The sequence below is a fragment of the Procambarus clarkii genome, chromosome 39, assembly GCF_040958095.1.
Source record: "Procambarus clarkii isolate CNS0578487 chromosome 39, FALCON_Pclarkii_2.0, whole genome shotgun sequence".
Taxonomy (NCBI): domain Eukaryota; kingdom Metazoa; phylum Arthropoda; class Malacostraca; order Decapoda; family Cambaridae; genus Procambarus; species Procambarus clarkii.
The window spans coordinates 9,261,318-9,282,727 of NC_091188.1; the positions used below are offsets into that span (position 1 = coordinate 9,261,318).

Below are 21,410 nucleotides of genomic sequence, written 5' to 3' on the forward strand. Positions count from 1 at the left end.
TGTTGATATAATTTGATTTTGGCTAGATTAAAGAAATATTGTAACATACAAACTATTTTCACTTAAAAATTTACTTTAATTTGCTAAATTTCAGTTTATGGGAAGTATTAGGACCAAAAGAAGCTGCTAATGTTTGTAGAGAAGTAGAGGAGGCAGGATCAGCTGCTAAGCGTCTCCTGGACCTAGCACAAGCTTATGGTACCCGTGATGCTTTAAGTGTTATTGTAGTGCGTCTCACACCTTCACAACACAAATCTCCAAACCAGTCGCCAGTCCTCAGTGCATTACAGATGAAAGTAAAGTCAACCAATACAAATTCAGCAAATATTCACGAGGGTAGTGCAAGGATAGAAAGAAGGCTCTCTGAGAGAGACCTGCAGGTCACAGGGCAAGAGTTGATGGGGAATAGCCGAAGAGTGAAATTTGACAGAGCGTTGGCTATTGTAGATGATGACCAGTACAACTACCAGCATATGAATGACAAGAGAAAAAAGTCAAATAAGTGTACTGATTTTAAAGCTAATTCCTACCATATATTAAATAATAAAAATAATTTAATGCAAAAAGGGTCTCATATCAAAAGTAAACAAGGATCTGATATGACCCAAAGAGTTAGAGAAATGGACAGATCATCTCCTAGTGGTCAAAGTCAAAGTGATCATAGTGAACATGGTGTAGATATTCATAAACACGAGAGTTCTATAATAAATGAATCACACATGCCTTGTAAATATAAAGACAAATTATGGAAAAGTGTAGAAGATCTTTATGCCCATCCTAACAGAAGAAAAAAAGATATTGGAAAAAACCCTGAAGCCGAATCAAAAGTAATTTATACAAATGGCAACACAAGGCGAGCAGTCACATATTACCACTACCCTCGGCCAGACCCAGCAGCATCACCCTCTGAGACTTGTCCGGTGGATCCTTTCATTATGGGACAAAGTGACCCTCATACAGGCGTGCTGGCCCCTCCTGCTGGCTTTGATGACACCGAGAGCGATTCTGAAGGAAGTGACAGTGGCCTGAGTGGTGTCAGTGGTGGACAGCATCATACAAGTCAACAAAATCATTCAAAATCTGATGATGCTACAGTAGACAATGATGCTGAACAGGTAAGATATACTTAACATACTGTATTAGATATTGCACTGATTTAAGGCTAACCTGTTATGTAACTCAAATACAGATATAGATCTAAATGTCTGTAATTGTTATTAATATAAAAATATTCATGTTTGAACACAGATGAGAAACCTAATTCAAATGTTTAAGGAACTGAGTGTGTGTTAATGTACATAAAATGTCACGATGTGACTGAAAATGAGTAACCCAACCCACTCATGAAAATGAACATGACAATATTTCGGTCTGATTTGGACCCTTGTCAACATGGGCTGAGAAGTCATACCTTCTATATTTGTGTGTGTGGGATTGGTTATTTATGTTTGTCATTATTCATAATTTGTAAGCACTACCACTGTACTCAGCATTGACCCTGGCTCCATGATATGGCAGCTAAATAACAAACACTAAATAATAGATTATCTTGAGATGATTTCGGGGCTTTTAATGTCCCCGCGGCCCGGTCCTCGACCAGGCCTCCACCCCCAGGAAGCAGCCCGTGACAGCTGACTAACACCCAGGTACCTATTTTACTGCTAGGTAACAGGGACATAGGGTGAAAGAAACTTTGCTCATTGTTTCTCGCCGGTGCCTGGGATCGAACACAGGATCACAAGTCCAGCGTGCTGTCCGCTCGGCCGACCAGCTCCCCGGTCGATGAACTAAATGAGGGACAGTCTCATTCCTATACTGTAATTCCTTCATCTGGTGACTCTCAGACCAGAACATTGGTATTTCACCAGTCCTCATGTTGCTACCTGATGGACAACAACAATATTTAAACTTGAATAGTCCTAGTGGTAATAATGTTCATAGAAATAAACTTTTTAATTTAAGAGTGAATATGAATAGGATATGTTTAATTCCTCAAATAATAAAATGTCAAAGTAGTACAGTATCTGAAACTTGATAAACTTCCAATTGTCACATGGACAGACTTTGCTGTCTACATTTGCTTCTAACTTAAAGGTATTCTGTACTTTAACCCTGAACAGTCGCAGGTGTAAATATACTGAGAAATACACCTAGATAGCTTGGTTAGTAATATAATTCAAACTACTGTATACCTGGAACAACATAATAGGTGAATTTAGGGGACCTTTTGCAAGTCTGCTTTCCTGTCCCCACCACAACCACTAGAGGAGGACAATTAAGTAAATTTCAGTATATCAGCTTTTGTATTTTTAGCAAATACCCTCCCCTCCTTCCTTAAAATATTAATCATAAGAGAAACTTTCAGCATTTCTTTAGGTTTACCATTACTTGGTTCTGTACTATCTTTACAGGTAAATGAGGAACAATTCCGTAGCTGGGAGTATCTCCTGGCACGTAATGCAAAACTGCTATTCATGCGTGAGTTAGACACCTTAAAACGTTCTAATTCTCAATCTGGCACCATGCCTACAGCTTCTGCACCTGACTTGGTTTTGGCTGCAGCTGTCGAGATAGAACCAAGTGGTTACTTTCAGCGAAATAATGTGCGCAAATCTCGTTTAGGAAGAGGCACCTTTCGCTTCATTCAAAGCAAACTAAGTGCAACTACCACCAAATTCAGTACTCTACAGAGATTTGCAAGCACAAGTTCCAAGAATACTAGTAATTTTCATCGATTTGGAAGTTTACAAAACTTAAAATATTATCAAGATAATCGGCCTAGACCCCCACACTACCCTTTAGTGCAGCCTGATTTGACTGCAGAGATGCAAGAACGGCCTACACTAGACTCGTTGGAACTGGAGACACGTATGCATCACTACTGGCATACTGGTGTTACAAATTTTTAAGACAAAGTATGTGAATGCATTATAGACCACAAATACATGATATACATATCTAAATAAGCCAACAAAATTTATGAGAGAGCTTGGCATATAGGAAAGAAGTGTTTTATTTTGCCAGCATTTGGATGAACTGCTGCTTAACTGCTCAGCCTGTAAACAAATTCACCATTTGTAAAACCATACAGGTCTTGAACAAATCTGTAAACTTTCCTTGTAATGCATGTTTTAAGATGCCATTTTTTTCAAGCATTAAATTCTTCCTACCTGTATCTTGAAATTTTTAAGGAATATAAATCAACCATAATAAATTGTCATGCTAAGGATTTGTTTTTTATTATATATACCTCATGAGCAGACTTGATACACAATTTTAAAGCATTTTTTATTACAAACATTACTCCTTAGGACGGCACACCACTGCTCATGTAAATACAGTTTAGCTCATGAAGAAAATGGTCAATTATTAATTATGAAGCATTACACATCTAAATATAATTCTAATATTAATGTCAGAACAACAAAAATATTTGCAATTTCCAAAAATAACGGTTATAATCAAGCAAATTTGGAGTTTTGTTATAATCATTGAATTTAGTTCAGCATGAAAATTATTTTATAAGAATAATCTTAAAAGTAAATATTAAGTAAATATTATACAAAATTATTAATACCTATATATGACATGCGCAGATATTATTTATTTTGATTAGCGGCTGAAATATGCAAATTCTATAATGGCAATAACCATAAATTATATAGCTTATCACCTCTAAAGTTTACTCTTTTTTTTCAACATGAACCTTTAAGTAGTCCATAGTGGAAATAAGCCAAAGCAAAGTTTCATAAATTGTTTTACCAATGTAATGATAAATCAGATAAGCTACTATTCTGAAGTACTTTACTGTGTAATGAACCTATAAGTATGGGATTAATATTAAAATTCTAGATCTAAATATACATATCGGGTGAAACACTTGAGCAGCAAGGTTTGCTGCTATGATCAAAACTAGCTTGATAACTTACTGTAGCATAATCTGTATGCAACCAAATGATAAATGAAGTACAGATAGCCATTTCAGCTTCAGTAGCTCATCAAACAATGAAATTCAAATTATCAGATACTTTTTAATTTGGCAGATTTAGCATGTTATTACTAAAACATCAGTTTCACTGATGAAAAATGAAGTACTAACAATCTTTGGTACAAGTACAATAAACTACAGTACTGTAGATTATATATAAAAAAAAGGTTAGTGTGCATGTAGGTGTGAATAAATTTTTTTAAGTTTTACAAATCCATTGCTGTTTACCTAGCAGTAAATAGGTATTGCAAGCTATTAAATCATTTTGAGTGACCTGATGGTCAGTTCTTGGCTTCTTAGGTCAAACTTCTATATATCCATCTATTATTCCAGGGATCATTTATCACCGGTTGTTCTCTTTACAGTTCTTTCAGTTAATTCCACTCTTCTCATCACTTTACCTGGTTGATGGGGTTCTGGGAGTTCTTCTACTCCCCAAGCCCGGCCCAAGGCCAGACTTGACTTGTAAGAGTTTGGTCCACCAGGCTGTTGCTTGGAGTGGCCCTCAGGCCCACATACCCATCACAGCCCGGTTGGTCTGGTACTCCTTGAAAAAAACAATCTAGTTTCCTCTTGAAGATGTCCACGGTTGTTCCTGCAATATTTCTGATGCTCACTGGTAGGACGTTGAACAACCGTGGACCTCTGATATTCATACAGTGTTCTCTGATTGTGCCCATGGCGCACCTGCTCTTCACTGGTTCTATTCTGCATTTTCTTCCATGCCGTTCACTCCAGTACGTTATCTTACTGTGCAGATTTGGGACCTGTCCCTCCAGTATTTTCCATGTGTTGGAAAATATTATATAAAAATATAAAATATTGTGTTATTTGGTATCTCTCCCGTCTCCTTTCTAGTGAGTACATTTGGAGAGCTTTGATATGAGCTTTTGGCCACAATAATGTATACATACCACTGGTATATCAATGATAATTAACTGCTCGGCCCGAAAAGAAATTTACCATTTGTAAAACCATGCAGGGCTTTAAAATAGGCAAATAACATGTATTATAATAGGCAAACTATCAAACAGAATAACTCCCTGAACTGTACTCTGGGGGGTGTCTGCATTTTTCATCTGATATTGCTCTGTGCAGTTTCCATAACAAAATGACTTTGTACAGAAGGCAACAGCCTTAAACTCCAGCTCCATCCAGGTTTTCTTAACAACCTGGTCTTTATGCCCCCAAAAATGTTGAATTGTCCATCCTGAGAGTTTTGATAGAACTATCTTTGAACATTCAAAGTTATATGTTGGCATTGGAGAATGGTGTGAGACCTGTTTAGATCATAAGTTATGTGATAAAAGTTCTCTCTCTTTAGCTGGCTTACAATCAGCAGTTTCAAAGATGGAATTTGGGTTCCAAGGAATGCCAGTTACAGTGGATTACTTCTAATGTATGGGGATTCCTGGCCACAAGCCCCCCCTCCCCCTTTAGCATAACGTATACTCTTCCAGTACCACTTCATTACTTTGTTTATGCTCTTCTGGGCTGTTAATTCATGAATTCTGTCATAGAAATAAGGGGTGTCCAACTATGTTCTAAATTGTGTCAGAAAAGTAACACAATGGAGGTTCGTGATCAGTCATAACTGGGAGATAATATGCATTATAAGTAATTGCTGATCACCAACATGAATGGTATATATAAGCAATATATATAATACTGCTGTTGGTAAATGAGACTGAGTGTTGAAGACACAATTTCACATATGATGGCAATTCTTTGCACTAAAGTCTGAAATTATTATTTATCTCTGTGCATCCTAGACCACACTATTATTATGTAGAATTACAAACCATATTTGAGGTAAGTAGAATACTTCATTACAAGATTACTTTCCTACATAATGTAAATTTTGCTAAGAACAAAACACAAAATCTGAGAAGTGCTTTTACTTAAGTTATTTAATTTAAAATCACAGACTGAAAATGGATGTTTTTATAATATGGACTGAAGTCACAAAATTCTTTACATAGGACAAACAGGAAAATGTCTTGCACTTTTCTCAACCAACACAAATACATTGTAAAATGTCCAGAAAAGTTTGTCTGTTAAGCCTGCTACTATACTCACTGAGGCTTTCTATGGCTAATGAAATGGCTATGTTTTCTAATGATAATAAAATTCCAATGGAATGAAGTATTCTTAAATATTATAGATCGCTGCAGTGTATATAGTGTAAACATGTCCAATGGTTCCTTTTTTTACAATTTAATTATTGACCTCATATGTGAGCTTGCTGGAGATCAAAACTCCATGATCTGATCCAAAATCAGATAAAGACACTGTCATCTTGCCTATCTCTACACTGTATTCTTATACAGTACTGTATTTTGCCTGATAGTTAAACACAAAAAAACTTTTTTTTTTAATTTTCTTATGGCTATCTTATCTTGCGATTATCTTGATGATTTCGGGGCTTAGCGTCCTCACGGCCTGGTCCTCGACCAGGCCTCCTTTTTGTTACACATCCCCAGGAAGCAGCCTGTAGCAGCTGTAACTCCCAGGTACCTATTTACTGCTAGATGAACAGGTGTATCAGGGTAAAAGAAACTCTGCCCATTTGTTTCCGCCTCCACTGGGGATCGAACCTGGAACCTCAGGACTACGAATCCTGAGCGATGTCCACTCAGCTGTCAAGCTAACTGTGCATTGTGTGTGTATAGATATATATAATGTGTGTGTGTTTACAGAGTAAGAGTATAAATTATAACTACAGAATATTTCCCTACTGAATTTGAGTTGTACTAGAACAAGAAGTAAATGCATAAGCAGGGAGATGGTTATAAACCCAGTGGTCTGCAAAAGGAGAGCTGAAGAGTTGAGTAGGAAATTCTGCATTTCGAGATGCACGTTCACGTTCATCTTTTCGTTGCTGTTCCTCCAGAGCTCTCTTGTGACTTGTTGCAGTCTCTACATCTCCACGAGCCAATGCCACACTCACATCAAGCCACAAGCGTCGTGACTCATTAGGAGCCTGCTGGGTTATTGGCCGCAAACGCTTCACACATACCATTGGTATGTCATTCACATTTATAATCTGTGAAAAATACAAAAATAAAAGCGTGCATTTATATATGTTTGTATATACTGTACATACATACTGTATGTATGTACATCTGTACATCTATGTATGTGTGTGTGTGAGATCAAAAAATTCTAATATGCATCTTTATTTTTTTGTTTTTCTTAAACTTTATATGGAATTAAAAATGTAACCCTTATCAAGTAATGACAACCAAACTACTGTACACATTACAAGATGGATAATGACAATGTTTTGGTCCGTCCTGGGCTATTATCAACTCGATTATCACACATGACTTGATAATGGTCCAGGACAAACCAAAATCTCGTTGTTTCTCCATCTTCTGATGTGTGGTTTGGTCATGGTATCTTCAGCCACGTTATTGTAATTTATTGTCTGCACTCACTTATCGTCTGCACGAGTAAAGTCTGCACATGACATGATGGACTACATCAACCAAAAGTATCAGGAGGCAGCAAACAAGTTTATTCAAGTCTAACAGGAAACAATAAAAAGCAAAAGAGGAATCCATGGTTTAATCGGGCATGGAAGGAAGTATTTAAGTACAAGAGCATAGGGGATCTACAGAAATAACAGAACTCAAGAGAGCAGAGGGAGATACTAGAGGGCCAGGAATGAGTACCTCAGTGTGAGTAGAGAAGCAGACACACAGTATGAAAATGACATCACAAGTAAAGTCAAGACCCAACCAAAACTGCTCCACAGCCACATCAGGAGGTAAACTGCAGTGAAGGAACAAGTGATGAAACTGAAAAAATGGGAGAACAGATACACAAAGAATGACAAAGAGGTGTGTGAAGAACTCAAAGATTCCAGGAGGTCTTCACAATCGAGTAAGGAGAAGTCCCTGTACTGAGAGAGGAGGCGGTAAACCAAGCAACCTTGGAGGAATTTGAGCTCACCAGCCATGAGGTCAAAAGGAATCTGTTGGAGCTGAATGTGACAAAAGTTGTTGGGCCTAACAGAATCTCACCATGGATACTAAAAGAGGCTGCAGAACTTCTCAGTTCTCAGTGTTCTTCGCTCTTCTCAGTGTCAGGATAGTTAACAAATGGAATGCATTAGGCAGTGATGTGGTGGAGGCAGACTCCATACACAGTTTTGAATATAGATATGACAGAGCTCAATAGGCTCAGGAATCTGTACACCATCTGTTAGTGTTACATCTGTTAGTTACATCTGTTAGTTAGTTACATAGTGTTACATCTGTTAGTGCTGGGAAGACGGGACACCACGAGCGTAGCTCTCATCCTGTAACTACACTTAGGTAATTATAATTATTACCAGTTGATCAATTGTTGAGAGGCGGGACCAAAGAGCCAACACTCAACCCCCACACGCACAATTAGGCGAGTCGAGTACATACAACTTCAAACTTGCTTTTAATTACATGGATGGTGAAATACTAAAGAAACTGTGCATGACTTTTGTGAGACCAAAATTGGAATACAGGTATGCAGCAGTTGTATAGGGAGATATCTATATCCCAAGAAGCACATCGATAAATTGGAAAAAATGCAAAGGCATGCTACAAAATGACTTCCGGAACTGAAAAATAAGAGTTACGAGGAGAGGCTAGAAACATTAAATATGCTGAAACTAGAAGAAAAAGAGGTGATATGATCACCACACAAAATAATAACAGGACCAAATTGACAAAGAGGAATTCCTGAAACCAGCAACTTCAAGAACAAGAGGTCACAGAGAAAGAAACATTAAGAAACAAAGGTGCCGAACAAATATTTGAAAGTTTTCTTTTGCAAACAGAGTGGTAGACGGTTGGAATATGTTAAGTGAGGTGGTGCTGGAGGACAAAACTGTACATAGTTTCAAAGCGTTATATGACAAAGTGTGCCGGGAAAACGGGACACCACGCGTAGCTCTCATCCTGTAATTACAGCATCCACTGAATTTAACAATCTGTATGATAACACACACACAACACGGCTTTAGAGAGGGAAAATTATGCTTAACAATCTTGATTGAGTTCAATGACAGTCACCAAAATAAGACAAGAAAAGGAAAGATGGGTAGAATGCATCTTTCTAGACTGCCAAAAAGCTTTTAATGCAGTTCCTCCCAAAAGATTAATACACAAGATGGAGAGACAAGCAGGGAGAGCAGGAAAGATACTGGACTGGGTACAAGAGAACTTACAACAGGAAACAAAGGGTCACATACAGAGGATATGTCAGGCTGGAGAGGAGCAGAAAACAATGTTCCACAGGGCTCTGTCCTAGGACCATTTCTCTCTTGAATTTATGTAAATGACCTTGCAGAGGGAGTGAGTTTGTACATGTTGATATTTGCAGATGGTGCAAAGTAAGAATTGAAGAAGACTGTAAGGGGCTGCAAAAAGATCTTGACAAACTTCAGGAATACTGTACTGTATATGGGTATCTAAATGGCTGCTGGAATTCAATCCAAATAAGTAAAGTGTAATGAAAAGGTAAGGGAGATACAAGACCTGTATTTATCTACTCCATAAGGGGAAGACGATTACGTGAAACAATAAAAGGAAAAGACCTGGGAAGTTAGCAAACATAAGAACATCATTTAAGAATCTAAAGGAGGCTTTCTAGTCCATACACACTACCTATGTGAGACCATTGCCTAAATATGCAGCTTCAGCATAAAACCCACACCTTGTGAAGCATAAACAGAAACCTGAGAAAGTTCAAAGGTTTGCAACTAGATTAGTACCAGAATTGAGAGGCCTGAACCATGAGAACCGGTTGAGAGAACTCACCCTCACAACCTTATAATTGTAATTATTATTACTGATATTATAATTACTGTTTTGTTTGTGTTGAAACATACCTCTTCAGTTCCATCAGCATAGGCAAACTCTAATACAGAATCCCACTCTCCTTGTACTCTAGTAAGTGTTGTTCCAACAGCATTTTTCACTTCTGCTGTAACTCTATGCAGCTTCCCTCCATAGAACGGCTGAAATAACAACAAATTCAAATTTACAAGCAGGAAAAATAATATTGCAAAATATCTGATACAATAAAGTTTTGAACATCTAAATTGTTCATTTAATGACATGATGAAACTTAAAAGGTTAAGTGCCAGTACCTTTTTGCTGCACTAAACTAAAAAATACTGCATAGCAAATTCTGTTACAATAATTATTCTGAAGGGTAGTTACCTCGTGTGTAACTTTGATCAAGGTGATATAAATGTAGGACTCCACTCCACTCTTGTGTTCAAGGTGATGTACTGGAATAAAGTTTTTGTTTTCTTTCCTTCTTTGAGAACTGTATCAACTAACACTTTCTCTGACATATTCAACTTTTGTCCACTTTAATACTCTCTCATGACCTTTTATATATATATATATATATATATATATATATATATATATATATATATATATATATATATATATATATATATATATATATATATATATATATATATATATATATATATATATATATATATATATATATATATATATATATATATATATATATATATATATATATATATATATATATATATATATATATATATATATATATATATATATATATATATATATATATATATATATATATATATATATATATATATATATATATATATATATATATATATATATATATATATATATATATATATATATATATATATATATATATATATATATATATATATATATATATATATATATATATATATATATATATATATATATATATATATATATATATATATATATATATATATATATATATATATATATATATATATATATATATATATATATATATATATATATATATATATATATATATATATATATATATATATATATATATATATATATATATATATATATATATATATATATATATATATATATATATATGAAAAAAACTAAAGAAATAAAGTTTATTGCAGAGAAAACATTAAATACGGCATTAACAAGCGTGATAAGTCAAAACACTAGAAAAAAAATTTAAAGCCAAATGGGTTGAACACCTTACGAGTACTGTAATGGCATAATAATGTACAGACAGTATGGTTTTTAAACAGGAAGAGCCTGTGTAACAAATCTACTTAGTTTTTACGACAAAGCCACAGAGATACTACAGGAAAGAGGTGGTTGGGTTGACTGTCTATCTGGACCTAAAAAAGACTTTTGATAGTCCCACACACAAGAGGTTATTCTGGAAACTGGAACATGCTGGAGGGGGTGACAGGGAGACTTCTGTCATGGGTAAAAAAAATTCAAACTGACAGACTGATGAGGGCAGTAATCAGAGAGAATGTATCTGACTGGAGGACCGTTACTAGCGGAGTACCGCAGAGTTCAGTTCTTGCACCAGTAATGCTCATCATATACTAAATGATCTACCAAAAGGAATACATAATTATATGAACATGTTTATAGATGATGCTAAGATACTGGGGAAGATAGGAAATGCAGATGATTATAATGCCCTTCAAATTGATCTAGATTTGGAGCATCAAGTGGCAAATGGAATTCATTGTGAATAAATGCCATGTTATGGAATGTGGAATTTGGAGAAAATAGACCACACACAACTTAAAAATGATGTGGAAAGGAATTACAGAACTCTAATTAAGAACAAGACCTAGGGGTGGTTTTGGATAGTAAGCTGTCACCAGAGGAACACAAAGAACATTGTGAGAGGAGCATGTGTGTTGTTTTCCAACTTCAGACTTGCATTTAATGACATGGATGGTGAAATATTAAAGAAACTGTTCATGATTTTTGTGAGACCAAAATTGGAATATGCAGCAGTTGTATGGTGCCAAATCTCAAGAAGCACATAAATAAACTGGAAAAGTGCAATGGAATGCTAGACAATGGCTGAACTGAAAAACAAGAGTTATGAGGGAGAGACTTGAGGCGATAGAACTAGAATATAGAACCAAAACTGGAAGATAGAAGAAAAAGAGGTGATATGATCACTACTTACAAAATACTAACAGGAATGGACCAAATTGACAGAAGAATTCCTAAAAGCATCAACTTCACAAACAAGAGGACTCAGATTCAAGCTAAGGAAACAAAGGTGCCGAAAAAATAGAGTTTTCTTTTGCAGAATGGTAGATGGTTGGAACAAGTTTAGTGAGATGGGGGTGGAGGCTAAAACCGTCAGTAGTTTCAGAGGAAACATACGACAAAGAACACTGGGAAGACGGGACACCACGAGCATAGCTCATCCTGTAACTACACTTAGGTAATTACATTCCAAATGCCACCAGTGGCCAAGTGCTTGTTTTGCTGGTTCTGTACATATCTTCAGTCATAACCATCCAGAATATTTAATTATAAGAGAAAGAAAAGGAATAGCCACAAAGTTTATTAATGAAAAAAATTATCCAATGCCACTCCAGTTCATAAATGAAGCTTCAATATTTTTGTTTGTTTTGGTTAGTACCATACTCCAATTCAAAATACAACTGGAAACATTTCTCAAGAAATAATGGGAGGATATTTGAGAGACAGCTGGCTTCCTGTTCTCATTGAGGCCATTAAAGATGGTGGCCTTTAATTAAATTCAGATAAATTTAACCATAGACTACATATTGTATATGTGGATGGAACCTCTGGGTAGAATATTATGAACTAGGTCCTTGACAACCAGTGTTGAGTGTAATGAAATGGCAATTTCTGGGCGAGCCTGGTTGGAAAAGCACACAAAACTCTTGGCTCATGCTGCACAAACGCACACAAGAACCACCTCAAAGGAAGCACCACTTAGCTTAAGACTGAGGCTGGAGCCAGAATAAAGAGAGAGGGTGACCAGGCACTGTTTACATCAGCATAAGAGCTGGCAGTGGAGCAGCTTGCTGACCCAGTTTGCCTCCTACCTCCTCCCAAATGGGGCGAAGGAGGGGCAAACTAGCTTGTGCTAGTTTCAAAAAATTTCAATCATTTGTTTACATTGCTAGGAAAAAAATTTTGGGGGCTGTTTTGAGGCTGCAGTATGGGTTTTTAGTCAAGCAGTGGTCTGTTTTGTTTTGTGGACTTTATGGGTGCCTCTCTAGGTGATGGCAAATATGAATAAATTTATATAAAATTAAAAATTCAGAGTGCCACTGCTTCCTTTGCCTCTCTGAGGGGGAGCAGGTTCTGGTTCCTGGTCCCCAGTAGGCCAATAAGTACTCCACAACTGATGGCACCTAGAAGTTTGGCACTAAATCAGAATAGTAGCTTCAAGGGGCTACAAGAAGTTACCCCCAGAAAAAAAGCTGAAAAAAAAAAAGTTTTGCAGCCAAAGGTTAATATAGCTCTAATCACGTTTTAAAAGATTGTTGAACATAAATACAACATTAGAACAGTGTTGCTTTTGGAAAGCTATTGAGCATATTTAACCACTGTGATGCGCTGAGTTTATTGTGACATTCCCCCCTGTGCGCATGAAATCAAGTGTTCCACAAAAATTATTTTTTATTTGTAAAATGATAAATTCCCTTCCCTGAACATGTCTATGTAAAAATAAATAACAAATTCCACTTACTTTGGCTGTTGGGAGGTGGACAAGGTGCGCTGTGATGTCATCACAGTTGGTCGCCCGTGCGTGAAGCTCCAGACACGGTTGTGCGGGCCCTTCAAGCCCCGCGAGTTGCCACAAATATATTTTCATTTGTTCTATGTATCTCCAATGTGGTTTTATTTGTTTTTTTTATCGTATATGATGCATATTTGTCTCCTTTACAATATGTATACAATAGAACGTTCATAATGTTCCATGGAACTGTGATACATGTATCGGTAATGTGTCCACAATAAATGTTTATTGTCGCAATTTTACTTGTTAAAAATTCACCAAAATTATAATATATACAATTTCACACACTATTTACACAGTAACACACTGTATTACACACTCAGTACTTCAGAAGTTAGTAATAATCAACGAAGTAGCCCATGGTACACAGCGCGACTTCGCTCTCATTGCACCAGGTACAGATAGATTTTTGCTTCCTGTTTTTTCGTTCTGTGTGCTTGCAAATAACACACTCATGTACACCCTTGGCTTTAGTACTTGTAGGTGGTATGTAGCCAAGCTTGTAAAGCATAAGGTAGTCTTGAAAAGATTATAGAAAAGATCAATTTGTAAGGTAGTCTTGAAAGATCGTTTTGTAAGGTCCCACATTGGAAGAGATTCAGTCATTCTCGAAGTGTGTCAGTCAGTCTGGAAGAGATTCAGGCATTCTGGAAGAAATTCAGCTATTCTTGAATATATCTATGGAAAACACCCCCATGGAAGCCGCTAACACTGCGGCTTCTTCATCTATGCTACTTGTATCAGATGCATTATCACTGAACCCAGAAAACGATTCATCTATGTATCGTCTATATAAATTGGAGATGGCATATGTGGGCAATGGTGGCGCTCAGAGCTACAACTGGATACGCTCACTGTATCGTCCTAATAGGTGCTGTATCACTTGCATCCAACCTTTGTGTTAGGTCCTTATTGTGCCAAGCTTCTTCAATATCATGACTCTTATGTTCTTCAAGCAATAAGGTCTGAATTTCACCAACAGAGAACGATCTTTCAACACCGCGTTGGACAGGTGTTTGGGAGCCAGAGGCTTGTGCACCACCCATAGTTGCTCACTCCGTATTAACCCAGCCAGCAGCCCTCGGACATTCTGGGAATTTTTTCCAAGATGGCTGCTTCTCATTGGAGGTCCCAAGAGTCCATTTCATACCCAACCTACCTACCGCGAGTGTGTTTCGACGTGTACAAAAAAATAAAAAATGTTTTTGTTGGCTGACGTAGTAATCAGCGAACAGCATTTGTCGTTTGGCGCAGTGCAGTGGTTAAAGCAAATTTCTATGCTTCATTTTCATTTTGAGTTTTACATGAAAAACATGGAAAAATTTGGTGTTAAATACTATAATTATAAAATAAAATAAAAAAATTGAAAACCTGGATATCATGAAAATTCAGTTTGCACCTGGAATGATATTATACAAATTTGTAGGTACCACTTTCAGATCTTTTCCTTTGTTTACTTTCAATAGTGTTCTAGAGTATTCATCAGTAACAAAATCAGTAACAAAAAAGTTGAATGAATTATTCATTATATTTATTTTTACCTTTGTATGGAAGACAATAACAGCCTGACAGCCAGTTTCTGGTGAAGAAATGTTGACACGACCCCCTAGCTCTACCCAGGGTTCTGTAAGAATGCTGCGAGCATACGCAGATGGCATGGCCAAACTGTAACTCTCCTGAACGCTCCCTATTATAAGCGTTATGTCGCCAACCAGATTAACACCAACAGACATGCCCATAAATTTTGACTTGGTCCAGATGTGGGCATTGATACTAAGCTGCTTCTCTGGACATTCAAAGTAGAAAGCTGACACTGAAAAATACATATTTAGAATTATCTAACACAGAATATATCAATACAGATTGCCATTCCATCACTCTGAAAATAAAAGAACTGAAGACATTTCAATTCATCCTGGACCATTATCAAGGTATTTAATGAAAAAAAAAAACAGAATGGTAGAGAATGTCACTTTATAATGTAAGAGTGTGAGATCACAGGTTGGAGAGAGATAGGGGAGAAAGTTGAAGAATAGGAATAAGGTTAGAAGTACAGGAATAGGTCTGAAGCATTAGAAAGGGTTGAAGAATGGGAATAAAGTAAAACACAGGAATAGGTTAGACGTGTGGGTAAAAGTCAGTTTGCAATGTTTAACTATTCTACCCACTTCAAGACCCCCGAACCAATATAGAAGCAGCAAGAGGAGGTATGGGCCAATAGGCCTTCTGCAGTTACTTCCATTCTTATGTTTTCATGCCTATTGTTTCATGTTCTGTCTTGTGTTTGTCACCTCACCCAAAACTTTTGTGCCATATCACCTCACCCAAAGCGAGTATAAATATGATGAATTTTTATGTGTAAACTAAGTCTTTGAAAATGTAATAAGAATTACGAAATGCGTTCAGGCATCAGACCAAGAATAACAATTTATTTTGGAGAATTGATATTTCAATTACCCTCGACAATGAAGAGAAACTTAAGACAGAGAAAATTTGTGTTAGAATTATTAATCTTACCTTTTTGGTCATCTTCAACAATAAAATAAAGTAAAATAAAATAATAAATATTTATATATATATAGACAGACAGACAGACACACACAGTTTGACGGTTGAGAGGCGGGACCAAAGAGCCAGAGCTCAAACCCCACAAGCACAATTAGGTGAGTACAATTGAGTACACATATACATAAATGATTTTGGTACAAGTGCCTTGAACGGCGCACATAGAATATATATGATTTAAAGTAGGTGACATAGGTAAAGTAGGTGTCAAATATATATGATTGTGGTGATATCATGCTTGTTTACTCATTTTCTGACTGAGGAGTTCTCTTGCTCGTTCAGCTTTTGGTTTGTAATGTTCAACTAGCTGTAATTTGTTTTAGGATTCCTACCTTTCTGGATGTCTGACCCGGTAGATGGCAGACATAGACTGCTTCCAAATACATGGGGATGTCTATAGGCCATTGCTCCTTGTGCCTCTCTGAGGGGGCCATGTTCTGGCTCGTGGTCCCCGGTAGGCCTGGAACTCCATAGATTGACTGTTCCCCCGGTCTAACATATACTCATCAGTCCAGTATAGCTCCAGGGAGCCAGAGGGGTTCTCCACAGAAAATGGCAGAAAGCCAGAACATGCAAAGAAGCGCCCCCCCCCCCCCCACAAAAAAAAAGGGGGAGAAATGGCTTGAAGGGCCAAAGCACCACTCCAGCGAAGAGAATGAATGACGCAGGCTGCTGGCAAAACGGGAAAACACCATGAAACCACATACCTCCTCATTCCAGGCCACCCAGACATAACTCCCCAGAAAAAGGCAGACAAGAGGGAGCGACAGAGACAGTGGGAAGTCCCAGAGTGCGAAAATACACGAAAAATGCACCCAAGTGGATTCAAACACCTAGTCTCCAAAACTAAACACAACACTGAGCACCACCCTTGTCGGCCAGGCGTGCAAGCAGGATAGCAAAATGGCAGCCAACAATGCAACTGCAGACCGGAGAGCATCCAAAAATGTATAACATGCAGATAAATATGGTAAAACTAATGCCGAAGGGAAGGGCCCCCTTCGCTGCAGCAAAACCCCTGCTCAGAAGCACAAAGGCCCAAGCAGGAGCAAAGCGGAGCCCAAGCGCATCAAGCGGGCTCCCCCCTAAGCCTTGAGACCTCTCTCTAGAGGCTCTGGGGCAGAACCCACATCCACGCCCACCACCCTCGAAGAAAAGGTGGAGTCCAGGGAAAAAGCCTCAAGTAAGGGGGTCCACTGGGAGGACCCAGAAGCCTCGGTTGGACAATCAGGCTCAACAGCCTCCGTCCCCGCATCAAATGGGGCAGCTTCCCGGAGCCGCCCGAGTCTCACCGCAAATGAGCGGCGTGCGGTGTGGTGATGTTTTGCTCATTATCTTGTTTTCCTTGTGCGAATTCCTAGTCTCTGTTTGGTCTCAGGTTGCAATTTTTCTACCAGGAGGGGTCTTTTTTAGGGCGCCTACCTTTCTGAGTGCCCTACCCCAGTTGATGGCAGACATGAATAAAGAGTACTCTCAAAGAGTGGAGTTTTCATAGGCCACTGCTTCCTTCCCCTCTCTGAGGAAACCAGGTTCTGGCTTATTGTTCCCGGTAGGCATACAAACTCCATATGACAGAAGCCCCAGACTAATATAGCTAATATAAGTCTGATAGCTCCAGGGAGCCAATGGGGCTCTCTCACAGATAGGGCCCCTCCCATGGAGGTGAAAGTTTCAGATGTTGCTGTCCTAAGAATCAAACGGGTCTAACTCAGAGCTATTAGATAGGCCTACATGGAATCCCACTAAATGTGAGGGAAGTAAGAGAGATCATTGCAATGATGCTAAAACAAGTCATCTGTCCTTTGACAGTAAATGTTCCAATGAGTAAAATTCAAGAAATTCTTGAAAATCAACTTTTTCACTTTTTCCTTTATTTTTGGGGGGTGGGGGGTGGGGGAGCACAGTGTGGACCTAGTTTATCAGGGAACTACTAAGAGATCACCTCGCCCAGCTACTTATCACTAAAGGCGATAATTCCTCTACTCGTGAGTACAGTACTGTATTTACAAAATGATTTGCAAATTACTTGCCGGAAAAGTTTGAAAGCTATGTTTATTTGCTCATTACAGTAACACAGACTGATCATGTGTGCAAATTTTCATATTCTTTATTTTTATTTGCATTGAAAAATAAATGAGGAGTATTTGAAAAATATGAGATGTTGAAACTATCATAAACATTTGTTTATTTAATACAGTACTGTCATGCAAAATCAATTGTGAAAAACACATTTTGTTTTGCCTCTATACCCTAACGGGGAGACACTGCTCCTCAAAATCGTCAACAGGCTGGCAACAGGCTGGAGATAGAAAATTAATTTGCAAACAATTTGACACCAAATTTATAGTTAAAACCCCAAAATTGAGAAAACGTTAAAATGAGTACAGTATCAACATTTCAGGTGTCACTGAGCAGGACACTGAGGTGCCTGGAAGGTTTACAATCGGGTATGCAACAACAGGTTGGGATGTTAAGTGTTAACACTGGTGACAGTGTTAATAAAAGCTGGAAGGTAAGCCCATGTAATCTGTTGTAAGTGGCAAGCACTAAGTATTCTGACAGCCTAGTGTGTAATCTTGAGTTATCTTGAGATGATTTCGGGGCTTTTTTAGTGTCCCTGCAGCCCGGTCCTCGACCAGGTCTCCACCCCCAGGAAGCAGCCCGTGACAGCTGACTAACATCCAAGTACCTATTTTACTGCTAGGTAACAGGAGCATAGGGTGAAAGAAACTCTGCCCATTGTTTCTCGCCGGCACCTGGGAACGAACCCAGGACCACAGGATCACAAGTCCAGCGTGCTATCCGCTCGGCCGATCGGCTCCCCCATATACATACTGTATATGTAATAATATACAGTATGCAATAAAACCAAAATAATACTTGGATTTATATCTATGTGTAAACAATAGGAATACACTGTACTTACGGTATTCTACAATTTTGCACTAATTAGACTTCACTTGCATTATAATGAATGGTTTCATTCCCAATTTTGCAGAATGGACAAAAAATTCTCTTGAAAAGAAATACAGTAATGAAAAATGTCAAAGATCATCGTCAACACTAGGAATAATTCTACTGGAGATAGATTAAGAACCTGAAGTTATGTTCTTTCTGAATGACAGAATAAGGAGAGATATGAGTAAAGAGTGAACTTGTGATGATATGACTAAACAACACAAATGGATGAACGACAAACAACAGGGACAGAAACAAGGTGTTGAAGCTATCACATCAAGATCATATAAAATACAGTATCATTTAAATTAGGCAAATTTAAATGTAAGAACTGCATAAGTTATCACTGATTTGTAAATACAGTAATGAATTAGGGGAATACATTGTCAATTAGTGTTATTGAAGCAAATGTAAATTGGACCTGAATGACACGGCCCAGTTGGCTATCAGTAGTGGTCTTTGCTTTTCTATATAAACCCATTATTTCTACACTGATATAAACATTATAAATACTGTTTTGCCTTTAGCAACTTTCCCTACTTAATCCACTCACAAACAGAAAATACACATTTTCAAAACCAGTTTGAGAAGATTTCTCATGATAAATCTAATTTATATTTATGTATATAAAAATGAGGCACTAAAAAACTTTCTACTTGTTAAAAACACTAAATAATTCTCTACATGAATGATAATCCAGTGATGTAACAGTGACACCTCACCTGGAGGATGGTGGGAGACTTGTTCAGCAGAGAATTTGATAGTGATGTAGGAGGAGTTCTTTTTACCCTCTGCTGATTTAGAATCGGATGTTTCGGTGCTTTCCTGTTTGCCAGATAAGAGTATAAAGAACTAGAAATACCATACACTGGATTCCTGCTCCAAAGATACCAAGTCCAATTAAAAATTTAATGCAAGAAATTAAAGTCAACTTATACCTGAAGTTAACTAGTTATGCTCCAAAAATACCAAGTCCAATTAAAAATTTAATGCAAGAAATTAAAGTCAACTTATACTCGAAGTTAACTAGTATTCTTTTATTTATTGAATGTGGGTAGGGGGTGACAATTTATTCTAACTTTTCAACATAATACCTATATGCCACATAAATCCCTAAAGTTAAATAAAGCCCCCCAAAATTTTTTATTTTGTGTTTAAGGTTGCCTACTCAATACATCATGTTCTGTCTTAATCCTTCATTATCAGTTTTAGGAAAATCTAAAATTGACATGACATGTGTTTCTCACCTGTCAGAAGTGTCACCCATCACCTCCCCATTATACCTATTTCTATTCTCATCAGAAACTTGAGAGTCCACTAACACCAAGAATACAAAATTACAACACTTGGAATGAAAGTGAGCAACACATACCGATGCAGAATCCGAGATGCGGGGAATACGCCAGCTACAGTGGAATACTTCTCCAATAATGGGGTTGTATGGCTTCTTGGCCACAGATCCATTTCGGCCAACATGAATACTAGTTAAATACCACTTCACAACTTGCTGTATACGCTCTTCTGGGCTGTTAGCTTCACCAATTCTGCAATGATGGATGTTCAATGAGTTACACTGAAAATGTAGCACAACTGGCTTCATTCTCAATTCACAATTGGGGATCCCAGGTTCGATTCCTAATCAGGACAAAAACGATTGGGCACATTTTCTTTCACCTGGTATGGGGAGTGTGGGGGAGAGAGACTATCCCAGGCACCACTAGGTACCCCCCTAGTAATATTATACACAAGTTGGGATGAATGAACAAACACCAAACAAGGATGGCTTGAAAGATGAAAAGACCAACTGATGTGCAAACCTGCATGTCCATATTTATTTCCTAAAGAAAGTCTTACATAAATACATCACTATTATTCATAAAATACTCATATATCCTGATGCTCTAGTTACTAAGTGCTTACCTGACAAAGTAATCAGGGTGTCCAAGAAAATCTGCAAACATTTCTAGAAGAGAGCGCCGCTCCAAAATAAATGTGGGTAATGTAACACGAGTGAGGTCCATCCCTAGCCGCAGCTGGGATATAATATGCATTATTACCGACCGTTGACCGTCTCCAACTTCACCAAGCTCACCATCGCCATCTGGCCGCTCTTCATCACTAATCTCAGATTCATTTTCACTTGTTCCTGAAAATTGATAAATAAAATCAAGACATTAAAAACATGAAGAAAAACTGTGAACTATAAATGGAAATGTATTAATTAAGACTACATATTTTGTTTGCCAGATCTAGGTTATTCAGCACCATGCTCTACCTAGAAAATGAT

At 37.5% G+C, this 21,410-nt stretch overlaps 2 protein-coding genes across 5 annotated transcripts in view; one reads left to right on the forward strand and one right to left on the reverse strand.

The window, feature by feature from the left end:
• Phlpp (PH domain leucine-rich repeat protein phosphatase) overlaps positions 1–3,227 on the forward strand; it is a 75,000-nt gene extending 71,773 nt beyond the window's left edge. Inside the window, exons 17-18 of the mRNA XM_045746169.2 lie at positions 95–1,115; positions 2,412–3,227. Of these exons, the coding sequence (XP_045602125.2) occupies positions 95–1,115; positions 2,412–2,909 (1,519 nt within the window). The 3' untranslated portion in view covers positions 2,910–3,227. The remainder of the gene's footprint in view (positions 1–94; positions 1,116–2,411) is intronic.
• The window catches only part of LOC123760281 (oxysterol-binding protein-related protein 11), a 48,648-nt gene continuing 30,461 nt past the window's right edge, over positions 3,224–21,410 (reverse strand). For all 4 annotated transcript variants that reach the window (XM_045745814.2, XM_045745815.2, XM_045745813.2 and 1 more), the window contains 6 exons: positions 21,044–21,269; positions 20,496–20,667; positions 19,846–19,948; positions 15,142–15,413; positions 9,864–9,992; positions 3,224–7,034 (listed from right to left, as the gene is read on the reverse strand). In XM_045745814.2, the coding sequence (XP_045601770.1) occupies positions 6,723–7,034; positions 9,864–9,992; positions 15,142–15,413; positions 19,846–19,948; positions 20,496–20,667; positions 21,044–21,269 (1,214 nt within the window). In that variant the 3' untranslated portion in view covers positions 3,224–6,722. The remainder of the gene's footprint in view (positions 7,035–9,863; positions 9,993–15,141; positions 15,414–19,845; positions 19,949–20,495; positions 20,668–21,043; positions 21,270–21,410) is intronic.